At 29.6% G+C, this 21,326-nt stretch overlaps 3 protein-coding genes across 4 annotated transcripts; 1 reads left to right on the forward strand and 2 right to left on the reverse strand.

Annotated features, from left to right (window-relative positions):
- The first annotated feature begins 1,671 nt into the window (after positions 1-1,671).
- Positions 1,672-5,531, forward strand: LOC125077858 (suppressor protein SRP40-like). 2 transcript variants are annotated; one of them, XM_047689950.1, is made up of 7 exons: positions 1,672-1,814; positions 2,013-2,052; positions 3,398-3,475; positions 3,851-3,970; positions 4,856-4,948; positions 5,027-5,137; positions 5,399-5,531. In XM_047689950.1, exons 1-7 carry the CDS (start codon positions 1,738-1,740, stop codon positions 5,432-5,434), a joined length of 555 nt encoding a protein of 184 aa, XP_047545906.1. In that variant the 5' UTR covers positions 1,672-1,737; the 3' UTR covers positions 5,435-5,531. The 2 variants fall into 2 exon arrangements, with proteins under 2 accessions (XP_047545906.1, XP_047545907.1); XM_047689951.1 differs by lacking the exon at positions 3,851-3,970.
- Positions 5,532-11,357: 5,826 nt separating this feature from the next.
- Positions 11,358-18,119, reverse strand: LOC125077982 (early nodulin-75-like). The gene is made up of 2 exons (XM_047690117.1): positions 17,288-18,119; positions 11,358-12,435 (listed from the first exon to the last, which is right to left on the reverse strand). The coding sequence occupies exon 1, from the start codon at positions 18,117-18,119 to the stop codon at positions 17,304-17,306; it is 816 nt and encodes a 271-aa protein (XP_047546073.1). The 3' UTR covers positions 11,358-12,435; positions 17,288-17,303.
- Positions 11,470-12,611, reverse strand: LOC125077981 (probable serine/threonine-protein kinase clkA). Its single transcript, XM_047690116.1, has 2 exons — positions 12,564-12,611; positions 11,470-12,435 (listed from the first exon to the last, which is right to left on the reverse strand). The coding sequence occupies exons 1-2, from the start codon at positions 12,609-12,611 to the stop codon at positions 11,470-11,472; spliced, it is 1,014 nt and encodes a 337-aa protein (XP_047546072.1).
- Positions 18,120-21,326: the final 3,207 nt, after the last annotated feature.

Raw genomic sequence — 21,326 nt, forward strand, 5'->3', positions numbered from 1 at the left:
GTGATTGTAAACTGCTGAATTTATAATAGCATTTTCGAACTCCACTTCATCTGGAAGTTTAAACCGGCTAGTAATTTAACTTCAAAGTAATATAGATTTCATTGCAGTAATAAAAGCGTCTATGAATACCATGTCTATTTAGATTTTAACGTCACGACACTTTTACATATTTAATTAAGGACACAATTTTGATTAAGGTAAGCTACGGTGCCTCTGAAACGTATAAATGCGAAAGGAAACACTCTGTAAACTAACTAAATAACCAACTGTAGCTACTAACTAAACGTATTTAGAAATTAGTTTTTTTTTTAAATGAGAGACTGCTTGGGAAAGAGCTCTCTTCGCCAAAGAGACGGTGTGGAGCTTACTTCATCACGCTACTTAGAGTGCATACATAGAGTGGACATATGTACGTATGACAGAATTAGCGATACATGGAAGTTCCGGTAATATATTCGCTTATAAAAATAATTAAAACTCACAAATATTGTGCTTGCCCAATTTCTCTCCGATACGCGGATCTTCTCCAGATCTACTGGCCCATCTTTATTACACTACATTATTTATACTTAATACAATATAGAATATAATATTATAAAGAGTTAAAATTTGTTTGTTGGTATGTATCTCCAGAGCAAACGATCCATTGCTAAAAAAAATCACTAGTAGAAAAATATATTATAATATATTTACAGTGCTATAGAGTACACGGTATATTTATATCACGCATATTAGTCAAGCCTCTTAAAACAGATCAACTTAAACCAATTGCAAACATATTTTTTTTGCACATTTATGTACATCAAAATATCATTTTGAAATGAGTTGTCGAAGTGATTGTGATGAAGTGATGATTTTCCTTGATAAATAAAATGCATCAGTACGATGTCGAGGCATATCGCTAGTAACTAATAATTTCGTTGAGTTTAATTATATTTTCCCTATATTTCAGTAAATAGGTAAGTGCTTATTTTATTAATACATACTTAGTTATACTGAAAGTAAAATGTAAGAAAATATCATGGATATATTCCAAAAATTTTTCTTTCAATATACGACAGCTTATATAGGTATATATTTATGTATAGAAGCACCTTATAGTTAAATAAATTGATACCCCTTCTTCTATATAATTATTTTGTATTCAATAAAAACATTCCTTTGAAAACATTCTCGGACCCTATTTATTTGGAGATGCGATGACTCAAGCAGATTCGCGATATCTCGCCGCCGTCTGTGGATTACTTTGCAAGTCTTTTATAGGAGAGAATACCAGTATCATCACTACTTAAGGATATTAAAATCCCTTCTATTCGTGTAAGGAGCTTGTTTTCTTAACGGCGAAGCATTTATCGAATAATCCCGATAAAGCGGGAATTGAGTGCGTAGGGTTTTTTTATATAATTTTAATTTATTGAATACATATAAAATATAATGTAGATGATTTATATTTATTGTAGAACATGCTTAAAACATACCTTCAGTCAAGTAGTTTAGTAAGAGTTTTTATAGACGATATAATGTTAATGTAATTTTTATTTAGTATTGTTTCTAAATCTTGGATATTATTGTCATCGGTTTGTGTTATTTTCCTAATAAAATTACGTTTGTTTTGTGCAACTAATATTTATCTATTCTGGCCTTCATCCCAATATTAATCTGGATAGGTTATCAGTTCTTATTTCATGTCAGTTCAAATCCTCGTCTCGTTCTAGATAGAAGCTTAGAAGGAAAAAAATGAATAAAACAATAATAATTATTATCGCTTTGCTTGCATTTGCAACTTTTGTTCAAGGAAAATCGAGTCATTCAAGGTAAGATACTTTGCATCATTAATCAGAAGTATTGTACTCATAAATTTACTTTAATTTGTATTTAAATTTGAATTTAGAACAAATATTACTATTCATACTAAGAGATAAAAATGTCTGAAAAAGCGTATATATATTTTGTTACGAGTGCATTTGCATTTATTTATTTATCTTAGTATTAAAGTTCAGTTACTATTCCAGGAAAAGTTGCCATAACTCCAACAAATGTGATAGCGACGAGGTAAGTACTTAATAAAATAAAATAAATATAACACTTAAATTAAGTGACGTATTTTTTTTAAGTTAAATTTATGATAATAAATTTTCACTCTCATGACACTGATCCAATTCTGTTGTTGTTCCTGTTTCTTTCTAACCAGTGGGTTTAAAAAGGATAGCAAAATATACGATAGTATTAAGTACATTGCTAACCTAGAAAGCTTGATTTTAATTGAGTTGCATGTTAATTTAATTTCCAAATAGACTGATTCATGAATGGTATTATAACTATTGTATTATTGTTGCCAGCATTAAGTAATAATTAAATTGTATTGTTGATATCACATAGTTTGTTTTTATCTGACATGTGAATTTAAATACCCATTAAATTCTATTATTTTTTACTTTTGTTTGTAAATGTTTTATACATTATGTTAATTATTAAAAAAATATGGTTTTGATTAATAAACAGTTCTAATAGTTTTCATCTACAAGTAGCTGGTTCAGCCTTGTACTTGTTTTTTTTTATTTGATTATTTTTACTGTAGGAAAAGGAAATAATTTCTGATAATTATCCAGATTCCAGTGGGCAAATAAAATAAGGAATGGTATAATAATATTGTATGTTTTACAAATATTTACATCTTATACTAGCTGTATGCCTGATGGAATATCCCATTGGAAAACTATGTAACGTCGGTCTTTTGTATAATGGGAACACCGATTTTCGCATATAGAGAATATGCGAAAATCGAAAACTTTTAAATTGTCGAACTTCTATAAAAAAATTCAGGCCCTATTTCATTTCATTGGGTTCTGTTTTTCAAAAAAGCCTCATTAACTCATTAAAATAACTAACATAGAAGAAAAATATTGAAAATTAAAAGAGTATTTAGCATTTTAGCATTGATCTTTTCCATAAAATAGTTAGTTGCCTTATGGCTTCTGTCATTGCTCAAGTCAGTGGTCGCGAGTATAATCGCGTTTTGAAATAAGTCCGTGTAATTAATAAAAACTTAAATAGTAGTGTATTTTATATTTAGAAGTAGTTAAAATGTTAATGGTTTATTGAAAAATATTCTTTTAATTACGTAACTAAAATAAATCGTATCGAAAATCTAAATCACGTTGTAAATTTGATTGCATCTAAATATCTGTATACTTCAGTTCTATGTATTAATACTACTGAAAAAAAATTATATTCCTTGGGGATAGAAGCCCCGTATTTAAATGTAATCAGTCTTCGAATGAGGTCGTAGCCGCAGCTCGTTATTAATATATATGTCAGTATGTTTTAAGCAAAATCACTTTTAATTTAGCTTCTATGTCATTTGTAAATGATTAAAATATGTATCTATTGGTTTCAGAGTGATTCTAGAGAAACTAAAAAATGTGATGATTCATCTTCGTCGTCGTCATCGTCTTCATCAGAGGAGGAGAATGGAGTAAGATCCTTTTCTTTTAAATAATAAATTATAACAGCATCTTCAACCGCGTTCACACTAATTAAATTTAATTAATTTACTGCTAAATCGAATCCACCCAAAATTGAATAAATAAAAACAAACTTTTTACCTAAATGAATATATTTTTATTGATGAATAAATAATGATCAAGTAAAAAGGAAGCGCCTGAATCTGCTGATACATGTAATTTTGAATCGTCTTGTCACTATATTTTATTAAATGTAGAGCTACTAGCAGTTCGAAATGTTGATTCTATTAAGATGAACTGGTAAGATTTCAAGAAATCAAATTCTTAAAATGATGAAATAGTATATTGTACTGTATTTATAATAAATAATAATACAATTTAATCAGGACCGAAAAAAGAAACAAGATAGTTCATCTTCTTCCTCGTCATCATCATCATCATCATCATCAGAGGAAGATAAAGAAGAAGAAGAATGTAATGGTTCTAAAAAAAAATCTAGTCATGGTGTAAGTCGATACTAATCATTATATTTATATAATTAGTTTTCCACATGCGGCTTCGCCTGTTAAGTAACTGCATCTAAGGGAGGGGTTGGATTTGTTCATGATGATCTCACAATGAACCAGTTAATACCTGAAAGCGTAACAAGCAATTAAACAAACGCCCTCTCGAAATCATAATATTAGTTAAAATATAAATGAATCCTTGAATCTCAGAATTTACGCAAACAATACGAATCGTTAAAAAAAGAACTGCTGAAATAGCTTAGATGTTATAGACAAGTTAGCTACTTGTATTAAAAACACATTGTAAATATAAGAATTATTTACAGGGATAACTGTATATAACTGTCTGTAAACTTCAAAAGCCCTACTGATAGTAAAAAAAGTGAATGCATGCATATAAAAATGTCAAGAACACTTTAAGCCAATGTTTATTATTCTATGAGTAGGGTGTATTTCTTTTATATGTTAACAATGCTTTTAAAACATTAAGTTTTTTTAAATATCCAATCGGTCAGTATTTCGAGAAAATTAGCCGCCAAGCTCCAGAACGAATGAAATCGTTGGAGCGTAATACACATTTTATAGAGGATAATTAAAATAAAATCGAAGACTCTAAGAAACAAGAATAAAAGTGAAATGTAGTTTTAAAACATCTCTGTTCTAATTTCAAACCTCAATATTCGTCTACTGAATATTTCAAGCTTTTGGAAATACGAATAAATAAAAAAAAGTCTATTTCATAATTACATCAGAAAAATAATTAGAATAATATTCAATTCGTATTTATTGAAAAAAAATTAGAAAGAAAAATTCGCAGTATTGGTTATTTGTATACCTATCGAATTCGAAACAACTAATGTTTTTTTTTTGATTTATTGGTTTCAGAGAAATTGTAAAGGAAGTAAGAAAGGCAATGACTCATCTTCATCGTCATCATCATCTTCATCATCAGAAGATGAAGACAATGATTGTAATGGAGTAAGACCATTTTATCGCAAATATGATTTAAAAACATGAGATAACCATAAGACAATAAATTATTGTTATATCTGACAGGATGGAAAAAAGAAGCAAGAGAGTTCGTCTTCTTCCTCGTCATCGTCGTCGTCGGATGAAGATGAAAAAGAAAAAGAATGTAATGGCTCAAGAAAAAAGTCAAGTCATCACGTAAGTATTTTCCGTGCAATTGGACGTATGTATATCTAATGCTTACCGTTTCTTGTTGTTGAGATTTATAGGGGTAGGTCACCAAAAAGACAAAGTTATAAGAAAATGATCCATTTACTACTATAAAGATATGATAAATATATATATGTACAATTATTAACGATTAACGATTTCGGGTTTTTAATGCTTTTTATGGACGTTTTCGATGATAGCATTTATTTATAAGCAAGAATATAAAAATCTATTTTGTTTCATTTACAGCACAAAAAGGCAAGTCATTTAAAGAACAAGAATTGAAACTGCTAAATAAGAGTCTTAGAAGATTGTGGATAATAAATAGCACGTGAAGACTTTTAGTATACCAGTTAATAATAAATAAACATTCCAAGATATATGTAACGTTTTTATGTAAATGTTCCTAAATAAAAAATACAAAGATGCTAGAGGATATCACTCATACAATCTATCCAAAACCATCTTTTAGAGTTAATCATGAATCATGCCTGAAACTTGCGACTTTTAAATACTAATAATGGAGATATTTTTCGTTAAATTTAATCTATTCAAGCGTCATATGGAAGGATTTTTGTATTATCCCATGTCACAATATCATCAGGGGTGCCTCAAGGATGGCATGTAGATCCTCTGATTTTCATTAGCTTAACTTTTGGTAACGACGTCATAATAAAGTAAAAAAATAATTACTTAAACGATTGTAAGCAGCCTCAAAGTGATCCCAGCTCAGTTACTGAATGGAATATTAAAAACTATCATCATTAAATAAGATGAGAAGAAATGTTGTAATATATTTTACAAAGCAATATGGATGAATACAGCGAGGTCGAATTTGTAATGGACTGTAAAGAGCACATTAAAAGCCAGTTAAATATTTATTTAGACAAATAATTAACATTACGATATAATTATATACAGAGCTAATAAAATGTTTGCTTTTCTAATGACAAACACGAATTAGTTTAGGAATCCTTAATTATTATATTCTTAATTTACAGTCTTGTCAGAAAATGGTTCAAAAATTTGATTTTCTTATTACAAAATAAGAAAATCAAATTTTTGATCAATTGTGAACGCATCGAAGCAATTATTCAAAGCGCTGTCTTCAAATGTTGAGCTAGCAATTTGGTTTGTCAAATATACATTTAAGGATTACGCAGAAAGAACTAACCTTTAAAGTTATAAAATTTGTTGGGAGACGCGATACAGCTTTTGTAATGAACTTGCATAAAATTATAAATAGAAGCTGTTCAATTATTATTAATTTTATTGATGTATGTACATCAAGTATCTTTGTAGATAATATTTTTCTAAATTTTTACATAAGCAACACATCTAATTAAGGTAAATGTGTTGTGTTTTATACACAGAGTATACTTTCTCAAAAATTTCAATGTTTCAATAATTATGTTTAGGTTTACCATATTTTGTTTTATTAAATATACAAAGTAATCATAAGGTATTAATTTATCGAAATCAAAACATTGTCATTCATAAGTAAATATGAACAAGATCATTTCAATGTTTTGTTAGCATACAACGCTTTTGTAACTCGACCCTCGGCAACATCGCGGACTTCGTTGTGCTATTAATTAATTATAAGTAAGCCTTAAACAATACTGCAATTTACTTTTATATAAAGAATACTTCAAATTGCTATTAATAAAGATTTAAATCCAATATAACTAATAATTCATTTGTTCTAAATTTACATTGTACTTATTTGACATTTTAGTGTTTGTTAATATATTTGCTTGCACAGACTGTTACGAAATAAATCTAATGTTTAGTTCAATATGTAAACAAAAATTTAATTAAAAATATAAATTCAGCCGAAGAGTCGATTGATTCAAACTACTATATAATTTTAATCAAATATCTTATTAGAATTCTGGTTAACAATATCATCACGTTACTAAGGGATGGGCATTTTAATTACAAAATAGCTTTCGTGCTTGTATTGCGTTTCCCGAATTTTTCATACGGAGATAACATTAACGTCAAAGGATGCTTCGAATTTTACCATAATCGTAATATTATATAAAAATATTTTTTATGTAACTATCAGAAATCGATATATTAATAGGTCAGACATATTCATAGCGATACTTAAATAAAAACTGGTTTTGAAATATCAAATTGGTCAGTTATTTCGAGAAAATTAGCCGCCTTCCCCCCGAACGAATGAAATCGCTGAAGCGAGCCTGTATTGCGGGCTTTACTAACGAGAATTTTACAATGATGAACAGAGAGCACTCCGTAGTCATAATAAAAAGAGGTGTGTCGGTTATTATAAACCTATATACCCCGGACTGTAGATATGTTTTTATTTTAATTCACTGACAAAGAAAATATATCCACTGCAAAGCTTGAACTTCAGTCATTATTAAATATGTGATTTTACTTCAAATTCTTTACTAAATTAAACATAAAATATGACTTAAAATCGTATAGTTTTATTACTATATATAGGTCAATACATAATATACGTACAAAGATTGTTATTAAAATATTACAACAATCATGTTTTTAATGTAATGATTAATTTTGGTTGCAGATTATTTTATTTTATTATTTATAAATAATCAGTAAAAATTGCGGATGTAAGTCTGGGTACAGTTATTAAGTAACAAATATTTGATAACATAACAAGTCCATTTGCTGGAAGTTGAGGTTGATAAGCGTTTGGTCGATATCCATTGAATCTATTATTATAAAATGGCGCGTCCGCTTACGCAAATAGTTGTGTTCCATGTTATTCTACAATTGTTGCTACAAGTGGACGCGTCACCTCATTCGGTTATAGATTTTAAAAGTTTGTTTGCAAATCCAGTAAAAGATTTTATAAAACTGTTTACACAAACAGATCCACGTAAATTGAGTGAGATTAAAGGTGGAAGTAATCAGAAGAACGTTACAAAGGATAAGACGAGCAATAAAATGATAGAGGTGCCAAATAACACTGAAGTCACATGTGAGGATGGAACAGTGAAGGACATAAATGGAGTGTGTAGGAGCCCGTGGTGATCGAATGTTAAAGACAAATATTGTTATCAAATTGACGCAGTTAAATTAATACATTTCGTTGAGATGGACGTAAAAATTGTTCTCTTCACGGTATTTATTGTGTGTGTGATCGGAAGTGGAGAGACAGGTGTTGTTTTTAATTTTCACGATAAGCTTCGCTTGGCCACTACTACTCAGAAAAATGTTCAATCTAGTCAAGTCATCAGAATTCCAGACCTCGAATGTCCTGATGGATATCGAAAGGATCAACTGGGAAATTGCAGGCAAAAATTATAAAGGTACCTATTATTATAAGTCTTGGTGATTATAGTATTTTGAGTGTAAATGTGTAAATTTACAAAATACATCAATTTTTATTTAACATCTTGTTGTTTCATTTCATTTTCTCTTGTGTCATTATATTATCCTTGATGTATTTAACTTTGCCAACAAAGAATACAATAACTTATGTTCATTTAAATTAATTTTATTATCAAACTTGAATCATAATATTAAAATCATTTTTAATAAATATAAGTTTTATGACTTTTAATTGTAGTCCTTTTTGTTTAAACAGGTAGAAAATAAAAAAATATATATTAAAGGAATTTTCAACGATGAAGCCACTCAGGAAGCATAATTATTATATCGATATACGAAGTAGTTAACAAGTTATACTAGATGACCGATGTAATCTGATACTAAATGACATATTTGATTTAATTTATGATAATATCAAATATCAAACACTTGAGTCATTTATTTCTCAATAAGTCTGAGTAAGAATTTTTATATCAGCAATCATAAACATATATTGAACAAGATTATATTTGTAATGTAAAATGTTTGTTACTTTATTGTAGTGATAAAAGTAAAATACAATTCAATAATATAATATAGGGAAGAGCTTATTCAATATGCAAATGGAACCACAACTTCTTAATATTAATTAAGCTATAAATGTATATTTGTTAATAAAAATTTTATTTATTTATATTAATTGTTTAATTTCTCAACGATATTTTAATTTAATCTATTACTTTAATAAATTACTTTTGTCAGTACGGTTGAGATTGATACATCTCTGCTTGATACATGTTTTTTGTTCACAAAATAATATGCAGTTAAATCTTTAATAACATACACACAAATTTAAATTTTAGAAGTCATTTGTTTATTATTGTAGTGTACTCGTTAACAGCTGTTTGTTTTGTTATTAGGACTAAAATACAGTAATGTTATTTTAATTAGTAGGTATTGATGATTAACTTATTATTAATAAATAACAGTTATTTTACGGAAATTACTTACATACATTTACATTTTATTTATATACTTACAGCCGATGTAAGAGGGTTAGTTATTATATAAGATTCGACGAAAGTATTTCTGACATTTCCGTTGGATAAGATAAGTTAGTATTTTAAATACCGCTCAAGCACAAATTAGCTGATTTAATATATCACAAAGCCATGCGTTTTTTTTAATTTTATTTTTAAAAAATAATGAATAGTATTCTAATTTTAAGTCGTATAACTGACGCCCATACTGTTATTTACAATCTCAAGGCTGAATTGTTTTTACTGAATTCAAATTTCGCTACCTTTCTGATGAAATAAATATAATTGATTTGATGACTTAGTATTTACATTTAGGTATGTACATAGTAGACTGATAAGTTAATAATAGATCAATTGTTCAGCAATTACCTCTGTCCATAGATATTGTACATGAGAATATAAAATTATATACGTAATCGAATTATTACAAGTGTCGATAGTATAATAAATCTAGTTATATTGTAAGTAGTGAAAAATGTTGAAGGTACATTTGTGTACATGGTAACCTTAAACGTTTTATTGATTTATTATAAGAAGGCGGATTGTTATTACATCGTCAATGCGCCACCAACCTTGAGAGCTGCGATGTTACGGCTGTTTAGTAAGTACTGTTTAGTGGTAGAATATGTGGCGAGTGGGTGGTACAGGGGTAAGTAGCTCATAGCCCTACCACCAAGTCAACCATAAAATATTCTTTTATGCGTATTGCTCAAATTATAAGTAATTTTCAATTCCTTTAATTTATTACATATTACCTTTATTGACAACTCGCTGCCTCTTCTTAGTCGTTTTCCATCTCTCCAACTAATAACGTTTCAAATAATATTTAATAGCCATTGAAATTGTAATGGAACCATCTTTGACCTAAATCAAACTCAAGGCAAAAATAATAAAAACCTGTTCTTAAGTTGTGTGCAAACTTAGGTGTATAAATAAATATATATGCATACAGACAGATAAATTGTAAACATCTACTTTTTTGTAAGTTGTCGGAAAAATATTTAATAGTTTTCTAAAATATTCTTTGCATTTCTGGTTTTTGTTTGTAAAGTAGTAAAAAGTGAAGATTTTTTCTTCAACGTTGGAAGTTCATAAATGGGGGAATGAGCCGAGATGGCCCAGAGGTTAGAACGCGTGCATCTTAACCGATGATTTCGGGTTCAAACCCAGGCAGGCACCATTGAATTTTCATGTGCTTAATTTGTGTTTATAATTCATCTAGTGCTCGGCGGTGAAGGATGCATGTGTCTAATTTCAACGAAATTCTGCCACATGTGTATTCCACCAATCCGCATTGGAGCAGCGTGATGGAATATGCTCCAAACCTTCTCCTCAAAGGGAGAGGAGGCCTTAGCCCAGCAGTGGAAAATTTACAGGCTGCTAATGTAATGTAAAAAAAAAATGGGTGAACGTCACATGTCAGTCATTTCATATGCCTACAAAACCAATACATTTATTTCTATTTCAATAAGATTGTATCTTATGAAAATAAAAATGTTATATGTTCAAAATATATCTACTATCATTATTTACATAATTAATTCTTAAGTCATATGTCGATATTAATCGCCATGTATATATGTCGATATTAAAATAATGTTTGTGGTATGTAATACTTAAGATTTTAAATATGTAATTTTAATAATGTATCTTCTTTTAGTTATTTCATGGAGAAAATTTATAACTATTTACAACTGTATTATCTTGCAAAGTACATACATTACATATTGAATGGAATATAATATAATCGGAGCATCGTGTGATTATGATTAAACATAGGACCTCGACAACTGTAGGAAAATAATAAAAGGTCATATTAATATAATTAATTTTTAATATAATTTTTACATTAATGGAAATTTGTAATTTGATTGATAATTGTGTTGTAATTTGTGTGTAAAAAAAGTGCCTTTAATTAAAAAACATAAATTTAATCTTGTAAGTGCATAATATGAATACTGTATTCAAATATTATTGATTTAAACGTCTATGGGGTAAAACTCTTAAATTATCTTCTGATATGTAAAATTGTTGATTTGTATTATAGTATGGTTGCTCACCTTGTCCTTTATGGTTAGTCTCGCTAATTGTTAAGCCCGAATTAGAAAGTATAGGTACTCCATTTATATAAACTAAATTTGTGTTATCTTTGCCTTGGCCAATTCTAGTGTACGTACGTAGTACCTGATCGTTATTAAAACTTGGATAAAAATTGTTTCTTGAATTTGAGTTGAGTGGATTCCAATTTTGTCGGTAGTTAGTTTGTTGTGTATTTGTTGTTCTTCTATAAGCAGGTCTTCTAGTTGGTGTGACAGATCGATCTAATACTCTCACATTATCTTGTATATAAATTTCGTTACGATTTCCAATTCCGTTACCGATATTGGTTATAGTTGGTCCTCTTCTAGTACTTCGAGTATTATCTGTGTTATGAAAATAACCATCTGAATTACCACTTCGTCTTTCATACACATCTACGATGTTTTTTTTACCTTGTCCATTTCCAATATTAACGACGCTTACTCCGCCTGTGTAGCCTCTCCTAGTATTTTGGGCATTAAAATTAGTTGTGTCAGAGTTATCGAATCTTTGAGGCCTATCATTGCCAAATCTGTTACCAACATTGTTAGAATTTCTTGTTCTTGTAGTGTTTTGTGTAATTAATATATTCGGTTTCGTGTTTTCGGATCCCTGAACAGGATTATCGTTAAATTGGTAACCTAAGTTCGGCTCATATTGAGGTTTAGGATAACTTTCATAGGAATTGACTGGCAGCTGGTTGCGATTTGTACTAGTGTCTCTGTTATTAGGTATTTTACCAATATTGGCATACCCATTATGATGAAAACCATCAGAATAATTTGGAACAGTCACTCCGTTTGAGTAGTTAGAATTGTAAGTTTGTCTTTTCAATCGGATTGGCAGGACGAAAATAGGCTGAAATTGAAACGTGAATCTTTAACAATAAAAACATTGAAAATAATAATCTCACTTATACACAGTTTATTTATTTTTTTGTAATAGATAAGCGGTATTGTGAATGTACCACCAGATGATATAGTCACCATCGCCCAGAAATAGGCGCTGTCAATAATATTAACCATTCTATACATCGTTAATGCGTTATCAATCTAGGAAACTAAGAAGTTACGTCTTTTGTGCCTCAAATTATATTGGCTTACTTACCCCAAAAACCAAAATACAAGAATGTTATATAGTCTCGTGCGGTAGAATAAAGAATAGATGATGAGTGGGTGGTACTTGGGTAGGCGGGCAAGCACAAATTGTCCCACATTTTGGGCCCTACAATTAGCGAGACACTATTATCTTAATAAATTCCTAAATAACTAGAACTAAATTATATATAAGCAGTTTAAATTATTTTAACTATCGCAGAAATCTACTGACATCAACGATATTATACATCACCATTAGTATTTAACTAGAAGAATGTAGTAATTTTGAAAGCTCAACAACTAGAACCTAGGTTATCTAGCGAATACAAAACATTTATTAGAAAGAAGTAACAGGGCAGGAGTGGAAATTATAAACCTTGGTGTAAATATGTACTAAAAATTCAGACAGTAGAATCTACGGTTATGTTATATTTGGAAAAACAATATTTATTGAGGAAGTATTGTAAACAGCTATAATCCTGTTTTAAAAGTCCATACAGAAAAAAGAGTTATTCGAAAGTTGAATTTTAGCGTCTTTATTATATTTATTTTCTTTTTTTTTTTAACATGAGATATATATCTGCCATAGACTGTTATTCTTATGAAATATATAATATATAACCTGGAAATAATATTAATTTGTTAATAATGTTATAACAGATTTCAATAGAAAGGTAAATTTAAAGTTAAATGTTATTATAATCATGAGATTTAAAATAGTTAAAATGATTATATAAAACATATTTGATAAATAAAAATCATATAAAATATTTTTGAAATCTTATTACGATATGATAAACGCCTCATTTTTTTGAGAAATATTTTCTCATAAGTTTTGTAATATTTGTTAATAGATATTTACTTATAGATAAACATTTCCGGCATTTTATTAATAAATTGATGACTCACTGAAGTGTAGTCAGTAAATGTTTTACGTGAGTTGGTTTCGCCGTATCTGTAAATAAAGGAGTTTTTTATTAAAAATGCACGTTTCTAACTTTTTTGTAATTACAGATGAAATTTACAAAATTTTAAAAAGTCGTCACGGCTGATTTGTTAAACGGAAATTTAAGGTTATTGAAAAAAATTATAATTGATGACAAAAGAAAGAGAAAGAAAGTTTGAGTTTCGTTAAATATATATATATATTAAATATTATATATATATTCACACACGAGGGAGTAGAGATTGGCGGTAAGCATGATAGCATAAGCAACAGTTATACCGTTTGTCGTCACGGCATGCCATTCAGCCTAAAATACGACGCGCGTCAATAGATGTTTCACATAATAAGTGTTTAATTATGATAAATAAATATTTGAGCCATTATTTGTACGAGGGGCGACTTAAATTAAAAAAAAATATTACCACGAATCAACGAGACACTGCCGTCATAACCAGATCTAAACAAATATTTGTATTGGTACGAATCAAACTCACAACAGCCATATTAAATTAAACTTTTTATATACTTGTATGACATCCTAAAAGACATTGTATGAATAGAAATTGCAACATTATAATTTTTGTATTTTCTTATATTTTACAACTAATATATATTATAATAAAAAATTATTAAACGGCTTATTTTGGTATATTTATTAATTAGTTATTGTACACGATTACGCTCGAGTTTTGTTGGGTATAAAAATAATTTCTATCTTATTGTAATACCTTCTGTCCTTTTTTTAAATCTTTACTTGGACGATGTGTATTCTTAAATTTGGTTTTATGTTTACGACATGGTATTGAAATGGTTCCTTGAATTAGAGTGTGTGTGGGTTCGTTTTAAGTGTGTTTAAATTAAGATGGGTCCTATACCAATCTAAATTCACGTGATCCGGTCTTATCGAGATATTTTTTCTTTTTGATGATTCCATTATTTAACATTTATTTTGGAACTTGATTCAATGGTTAAACTATGAGACGAGTATTGAGAAGATAGACGTAGATGCTTTTGCAGTTTCTTTACCATTGTTTAAATCGGATTCATCAATATCTTCAAAACCATGTAGTTCATTCAATCTACCACATACCTAGTTTCCGAATTCGCAAAGTTAATATGAGTACACCCTTCCTGAGGCACGGTATTCGTTTTTATAATAAGATTCCACAGTTATTTTTACTTGGCACATTAAAAAGTTTAAAGCTCATGTCAAAAAAAAGACAAAAAATTACTCAATACAATTTTTTATTAAAGATAAAATAGCGTGGACTGGACATATTTTTTCTTATATACATATATACTCTGTAGCTAAAATAGTGAAAAAAGAGTAACTCCTGAGTTCTTGTCCGTTTTTCTTGGGAGAATATACTTTCCGAACCAGTGGTAACTTTATATTTAATTCAACACGGTAACATGACGATTCAAAAGTGCTTCTATAAGCCTACTCGAATAAAGAATATTTTGATTTTGATTACCCTTTTCCATGATATACATTCGTAATAATTTGGACCAATTTTGGTTTTTTTTTTACCTTTTCTTGTTTGTATACACAACGACATTCACTATTGAAAATACTATGTTTATAGTCGATTTTGCAGAAAAAAATATTGTTATAAAAATAACATGTACGACAACTTAATATACATTTATATCTATTGTTCGAATTCGCATTGAACGAATGCGATTTAATTGTAACTTTGTTTTGGAAAATATTTGTAATAACAATTATTTATTGTACTTGTCAGTATATTTTGTTAAATACATACGTACACAAAATAAGTAGGTCAGTGGTCAGGTGTTTGTCTGAAAAGTATTGTAACTATTTCCATTGACAGTTAATACAGTTTATTTTGTCTATAATAAGGACCGTGCGTAGTGTTTTACTGTTGAAGATAGTGGAATCAAAACATTCATTTGTGATATTTATAAAATATGTATAAATGCCTCCAGTTAGCGTATAAGTGAGGTATATTTGCGCGTACAGTATTTTTGCATTATATCGGTCGTTATCAAAAAAAATATATATTAAAGGGTCACAAGTTAGATTCGGTTAGATAGTTTAAAGTTTAAACATTTGTTTTCTTTTCTTACTTACTTAACTTCTATTTTTTCAACCTTATTCGGGTATCTTTAAGTATCCCAGAAAAAGTTATTATTACCAGCTAACATTGAAAGTGACGGAACTACTGTAGGCTGAAGCAAGTCTGACAAAGACCATAATACATAAAAAAAAAACAATTATTTAACAAATAAAAAACAAAATTATTCTTTTAAATATAAAAATATATCTAAATATAATTTGAATACACAGTAAATACTTTTAATTATGAAGTCTGGACATCTTAATAATTGAGGGCCGCCTACTGATATAAGAGTTGTTGATTCGATTCTTACCCCTAGGGCTATTGTCATTCCTATTCTCGACACAACCTTCACGTTTAATTGGTATAGAAAAGAGGAACAGTTATTCCTTCCAGAATATTTCATTGTCCGTCAAACAATGTACTTAATCTCATTTATTAGTCTGTAGTAACCCTAAGATTAGCTTAAGATTAAAAAAACTTTTAGTAACGAGGCAATAAAATTAAGTCATATAAATTTTATTAATATTTAATTTTTATATTATCCTACTAATTTAATTTCATAATGAAACACTTTGTGCGTGAAGTCAACTAAAACATTTTTTGCTGTTTTGTAATTTTAAAGACTATCGCAAAATATATTAAACAAAGGTTTATGCCAATATAAGAGTTACATACAAATCAATTGAAACACATACCTTGGAACTCCATAGCTTTGTGTCTTTGCTTGATTTAAGGAAAAATTAAACACACAAATAAAAACAAATACAACTCTACGCATAATTATAAGTTTTATTAAAGTTGACTCGACTCCTATCGTCTATATTGTTTTAAGCACTAAAGATATTTACTATAAAATAATTGATATATTCAGTACGATACATACACATGTGTGATGTCACTATAATAACTTGCAGGTCACATGATAAAGGAAAACTTAACCCTAAAGACGATAACCTTTCTTTTTATAATATATTTATTGTGATATATACAAATATATATATTCTATATGTATGTATATATATACATATATAGATTTTTTTTTATTTTCAATTTAAAATTAGAACCCTTTGCATACTTTGAAAATAGATTTATTTATAAATTACTAGCTGAACCAGCGGCTTTAGACGCACGAAATTTATAAAAATTTACACAAACCATTACTCCGATATTACACGCTCGAGGGGTGATTTAAACAAGAGAGTTTTCCGGGTTTCAAACTATCTCCATATCAAATTCTATCTGAATCAGTTCAGCGGTTCAAGCGTGAGGAGGTAACAGACAGAGTCACTTTCGCGTTTATAATATTAGTATAGATTATTTTTTTCCAAGTGATAAGAACCATAATTTGGTTTAATTAATTTGCGAAATTTATGAGTAAATTATGGCTATTTCTAAAAAAAACCTATAATTTCAACATTATCAGAAATCATGCTGCATTATGAAGGTATTGAAATGAGATGACAAGTTATATTGAAATGTTTATGAACACAAAGTCGCTTCATCTGCTAAGTATTTTCATTGAACATTTGATTTATTTTACGACGATACTTGTATAACAGTTTGTACTAACATTACAGTAACATTCGGAAAGTATTGCTTCTATTCTTCAGGCGTAACTGGCTGGACTTGAAATAAGTTAAGATATGATCTCGTGCTTTGTTTGCTATACTGATAATTTTTTTCAAACGCCATATCCTGATTATTACTAATTTTATCCATAGCATTAGAGCTATTTATATCAGAGGAAGTCGTATTTTCTTGTTTTTCATTCGAATTTATTTCAGAATTAGAATCCCGGTAAGAAGAAACATTTCTATCACGAGGAGGCGGTTTCCAATTATTTGGAGTTTCCCAAATTGGTGGAGGAACTTCAGGTTGAAACTCTCTTTCTGATAGTGGTGATCGTCGATCTTGTGGAGGTCCTTGTGGAGGTGGATGAGGTGGAGGATTCCTATGTGGAGGAGGTTCATATGGAGGAGGGTCTATATGAGGGAATGGTCTTTCGAAAGGAGGTGGTGGAGGAACATCTTGCCAAAAAGATTCTCTATTAGGAGGAGGTGGTTCATGATACGGAGGGCCACCCTGGCGCGGCGGCCAAGGTCTCGCTTGTCTATCACGCCATGTACTGTCTAATTGAGAAGAACGAGTTTCAATATGATGAGAGACACTGTCGTCGTATGAACGTCTTTCATAAGGTTGTTTCCGTAACGGTGTTGCATGTGGTTCAATTTCTCTATTAGTGTGAGTTGCTTCGTAATAATTTGGCCGTTCATGAGGTGGTGTACGGTAAAAATGCCAGGGTCTTTTATTTTCGAGACCTTCATATCGAGGATATTCATCGTAAAAACTGCCATAGTTAAAATTTCTATTACGAGTATCTCGTTTATTGCGGGTGCGTAAAATGTGATTTATCATATGTGTGTCTTTTGTAGCAATTATTGGATTCGATTTTGTGTTTTTCATTAAACATCTTATAATTTCATTGCATTTGTTATTTTTGGGTAAATTAGCCCCGTTTTTAATATAAACATAGCTACGATTCTCTGCTTTTCTACCTGGAACAGACAAATTAGAAGATAAGTTAAAGATAAGTTTATCTGTAGTAAGTAGGGAGTAAGAGTATCTTATTTGATAAATTAAATTAAAAAAATTATCAATGTATATTTATTGAAATAATTATCAGGGCTTATTCTTGAAGAGTTTATTACAGTTCACTATTGATATAATGGGAAAACCTAATTGACTCGATATTATATACTTATATGTTATAAGATTGATAATGTAATTTATTTTAAGATTGATTGTTATTAAAGTTCAAGGGAAATTTTCGTACAGAATATGTCCCATTTGCTGTTGTAAAACTTGGACCTGGGAGTAGTAGTGCAAAAGGCTTCGTTAACAGTATAACACCTCGCCTTATTGCCTCGACTGCTGAAAAGAGGACTGGTTAGTTCTTGCCCCATAGGATCGGAATTGCGATTCAACGGCTGCGAAATGATGCTAGCATTATTGTGAACATTCCAGGCGGAATTACATAATTCTTATGTAAATAAGGCGAGGTGTTATACTTGTAACTTTTTATAGAATATACAGCATTGTCAATAAATTAGGAGACATTAGTTAAACAATTCTTTCGAAAGTCAAATCCACGGTGACAGGAAGAAAGAATATGATGCTTAACAAAATATTCGCTTATCAACGCTCATAAGTCAGGTCGTTTACGTTACGTAAGTACGTTAACGTTTAAGTAATTTGCCAAAAAAACAACAAATAAATTAAATTAGATAATTCAATACTCACCACATTTATATAGAATTAAAAAAAAACGACTCATTACTCATCGAAAAAAAAACATTTTTAAATAATAGACGAATTAATTAGTTAAAATAATGAAAATTTAGTTTACCTTCTTTTATAATATTATCCGAGATAACACATCTATGTAAAAATGAACATAAAATTACGAAAATTGTAAAATATGACATTATCGTAACTTTTGTAATTATTCATTAGTAAATTTAAGAACACACTATTTTAATTATTAAGCGTTATATCGTCCACCTGTCTTTACATAACTGACTCACTTTATGAACATAAGCTACGGTATGTTAGACCGGTTAAAAGTTGTTTTGTGGTAACTATGTATTGACTTTACACATGATCAGGCAACTCCACTGAGAGTCAATAAATATTTGGCAAAAAATAGGTGAAAAAAAAAACTTTTTGTGTACGCATTGCTTAGTAATTTTTTTTAGTGTTGTTAATATGTATTTAGTTTAAAATAAAACTGTATCACATATAAAATAAAGTTTTTAAGTCTGAGGAAAACTGCATGTAACATGGCTTAATTTCGATATTAGTCTAAAATGGTAAGGTTTGTATTTATATTAGATATATCCAAATTATCGCCCGCGGACTCGCTCATGCTTTTGGAGTTGGTCATCATGTGGTAGGCGATGCCTGTCGTTCCTTGGAGGTCGAGCTTGCTTCGTACGAAATTCATCTAATTCAATTCAGTGGTCGGCCGTGAAAGTGGAACCGACAGACAGAGTTGCTTTTGCATTTATAATATTATTAAAGAAATAAATATTTTTTATATCGAGAACTTAAAATTATCATAATGGATCTTATTCTTGATATCGAATATTTTGACATTTTCCTGATGATATCAATCACAATTTAGTGTTTTAAAAAAATACTTGTTTGTGTCTGTTTGGAGGTGTAATATTTCATAAATTATTATATTAAATTTAATCAAAAAAATATTTTCGAAGCCTTACAATATAAAAAGCCAGTAATGTTCATATTTAATTATATTTCGTAGTTTTGGTATTTTTATATTTATTTTAGGAACATTACTTAAATATATTAGATAGCATTAATAATTTTCACGGAGTCATAATATATATTTTGGATGATTTTAGTATTATTACAGTAAAGGAAATACATTCAATTGTAATGATATCTACTATAAAATTGTATGTTGTTCCGACTATGATGTGCGACACTTGATTCAGTGTTCATTTGATAACAACAGATTGATAAAATTATTATATTTGTAACGTAGTATAATTGAGCATACGCTGAGTGATAAGGTCAACAGAACCATATTTCGAGTTAGTTTTATAATGTCATAAAATAATAATAATGTTGAAAATATAAACAACAATTCGAATTAAATTAAAGTCTTCGGCTTTTACAAATAGCTATTGTACAAATCGTGACCACGTGGAATGGTGAAAATAATGTTACGGGTATTTGGTAGCTAATTTTTCATACAATATTTACTGAAGTTGCAAAGTTCTATGTCTATATCGTTGTTCGATCCACTTACCTTATAAATATTTAAATTACTTTACTGTGTTTCATCAGATCACGTGGAATAAAAACATTAAACATTGTTTCAAGATATGGTGCAATCACATCAGTAATTTAATTTATAGATATACTAAACAGATAATTATCTACAATGGTAAATTCTCTTACATTTTCGTTCATCAATGCTTGTTAAGCCGTTAGAGAAAGAATGTGGGGTTTGGTTGCCAAAACTGGAGTATTATTGTTATAATTACATTAACAGTCTGTAAATTTCCCACTGCTGGGCTAAGGCCTCACCTACCTTCGAGGAGAAGGTTTGGAGCATATTCCACCACGCTGCTCCAATGCGGGTTGGTGGAATACACATGTGGCAGAATTTTGTTGAAATTAGACACTTGCAGGCTTCCTCAAGATGTTTTCATTATCATTGTAAGGCGTCGTATATGCATTGCCTTTTTCGAATCCCAATAGGCCCCTATAATTGGATAAGGTTTATATTAACTATTGTAGAAATGAATAGACGATTGAATTTGTTTCCAATTAAGTTAAATAAAGTGTTATATTAGGTAAATATTACAATCCTGCCGACCCGCTTCGCCGAAGAAGACCGGGGAGAAGGCGTCTTCGTTATGGACATCTTCTCATCCCGCCATAAGGCTCGCTGGGGATAGGGGGTCTCTGTACCCCGAGAACCCCCTAGGAATTGGGCGTACCGTCAGGACGTCACGGTAGTATGCGCAAGCGATCCCGTGACGTCTCCCAAAAAGACGGAGTAGGTACCACTGGTTTTTTAGTGGGTTTTCC

Source organism: Vanessa atalanta, chromosome 4 (genome assembly GCF_905147765.1).
Source record: "Vanessa atalanta chromosome 4, ilVanAtal1.2, whole genome shotgun sequence".
In the NCBI taxonomy this organism is placed as follows: domain Eukaryota; kingdom Metazoa; phylum Arthropoda; class Insecta; order Lepidoptera; family Nymphalidae; genus Vanessa; species Vanessa atalanta.

What these genes read in the sequence shown, in the direction of transcription:
- LOC125077982 (XM_047690117.1), bottom strand. Translation starts at nt 18,119, where the DNA reads ATGATAAATCACATTTTACGCACCCGCAATAAACGAGATACTCGTAAT.
- LOC125077981 (XM_047690116.1), bottom strand. Translation starts at nt 12,611, where the DNA reads ATGTATAGAATGGTTAATATTATTGACAGCGCCTATTTCTGGGCGATG. An exon ending in GCGCCTATTTCTGGGCGATG is followed by an intron (nt 12,436 to 12,563) that starts GTGACTATATCA and finishes TTTCAATTTCAG; the next exon opens with CCTATTTTCGTCCTGCCAAT.
- LOC125077858 (XM_047689950.1), top strand. Translation starts at nt 1,738, where the DNA reads ATGAATAAAACAATAATAATTATTATCGCTTTGCTTGCATTTGCAACT. An exon ending in GGAAAATCGAGTCATTCAAG is followed by an intron (nt 1,815 to 2,012) that starts GTAAGATACTTT and finishes TTACTATTCCAG; the next exon opens with GAAAAGTTGCCATAACTCCA. An exon ending in ACAAATGTGATAGCGACGAG is followed by an intron (nt 2,053 to 3,397) that starts GTAAGTACTTAA and finishes TATTGGTTTCAG; the next exon opens with AGTGATTCTAGAGAAACTAA.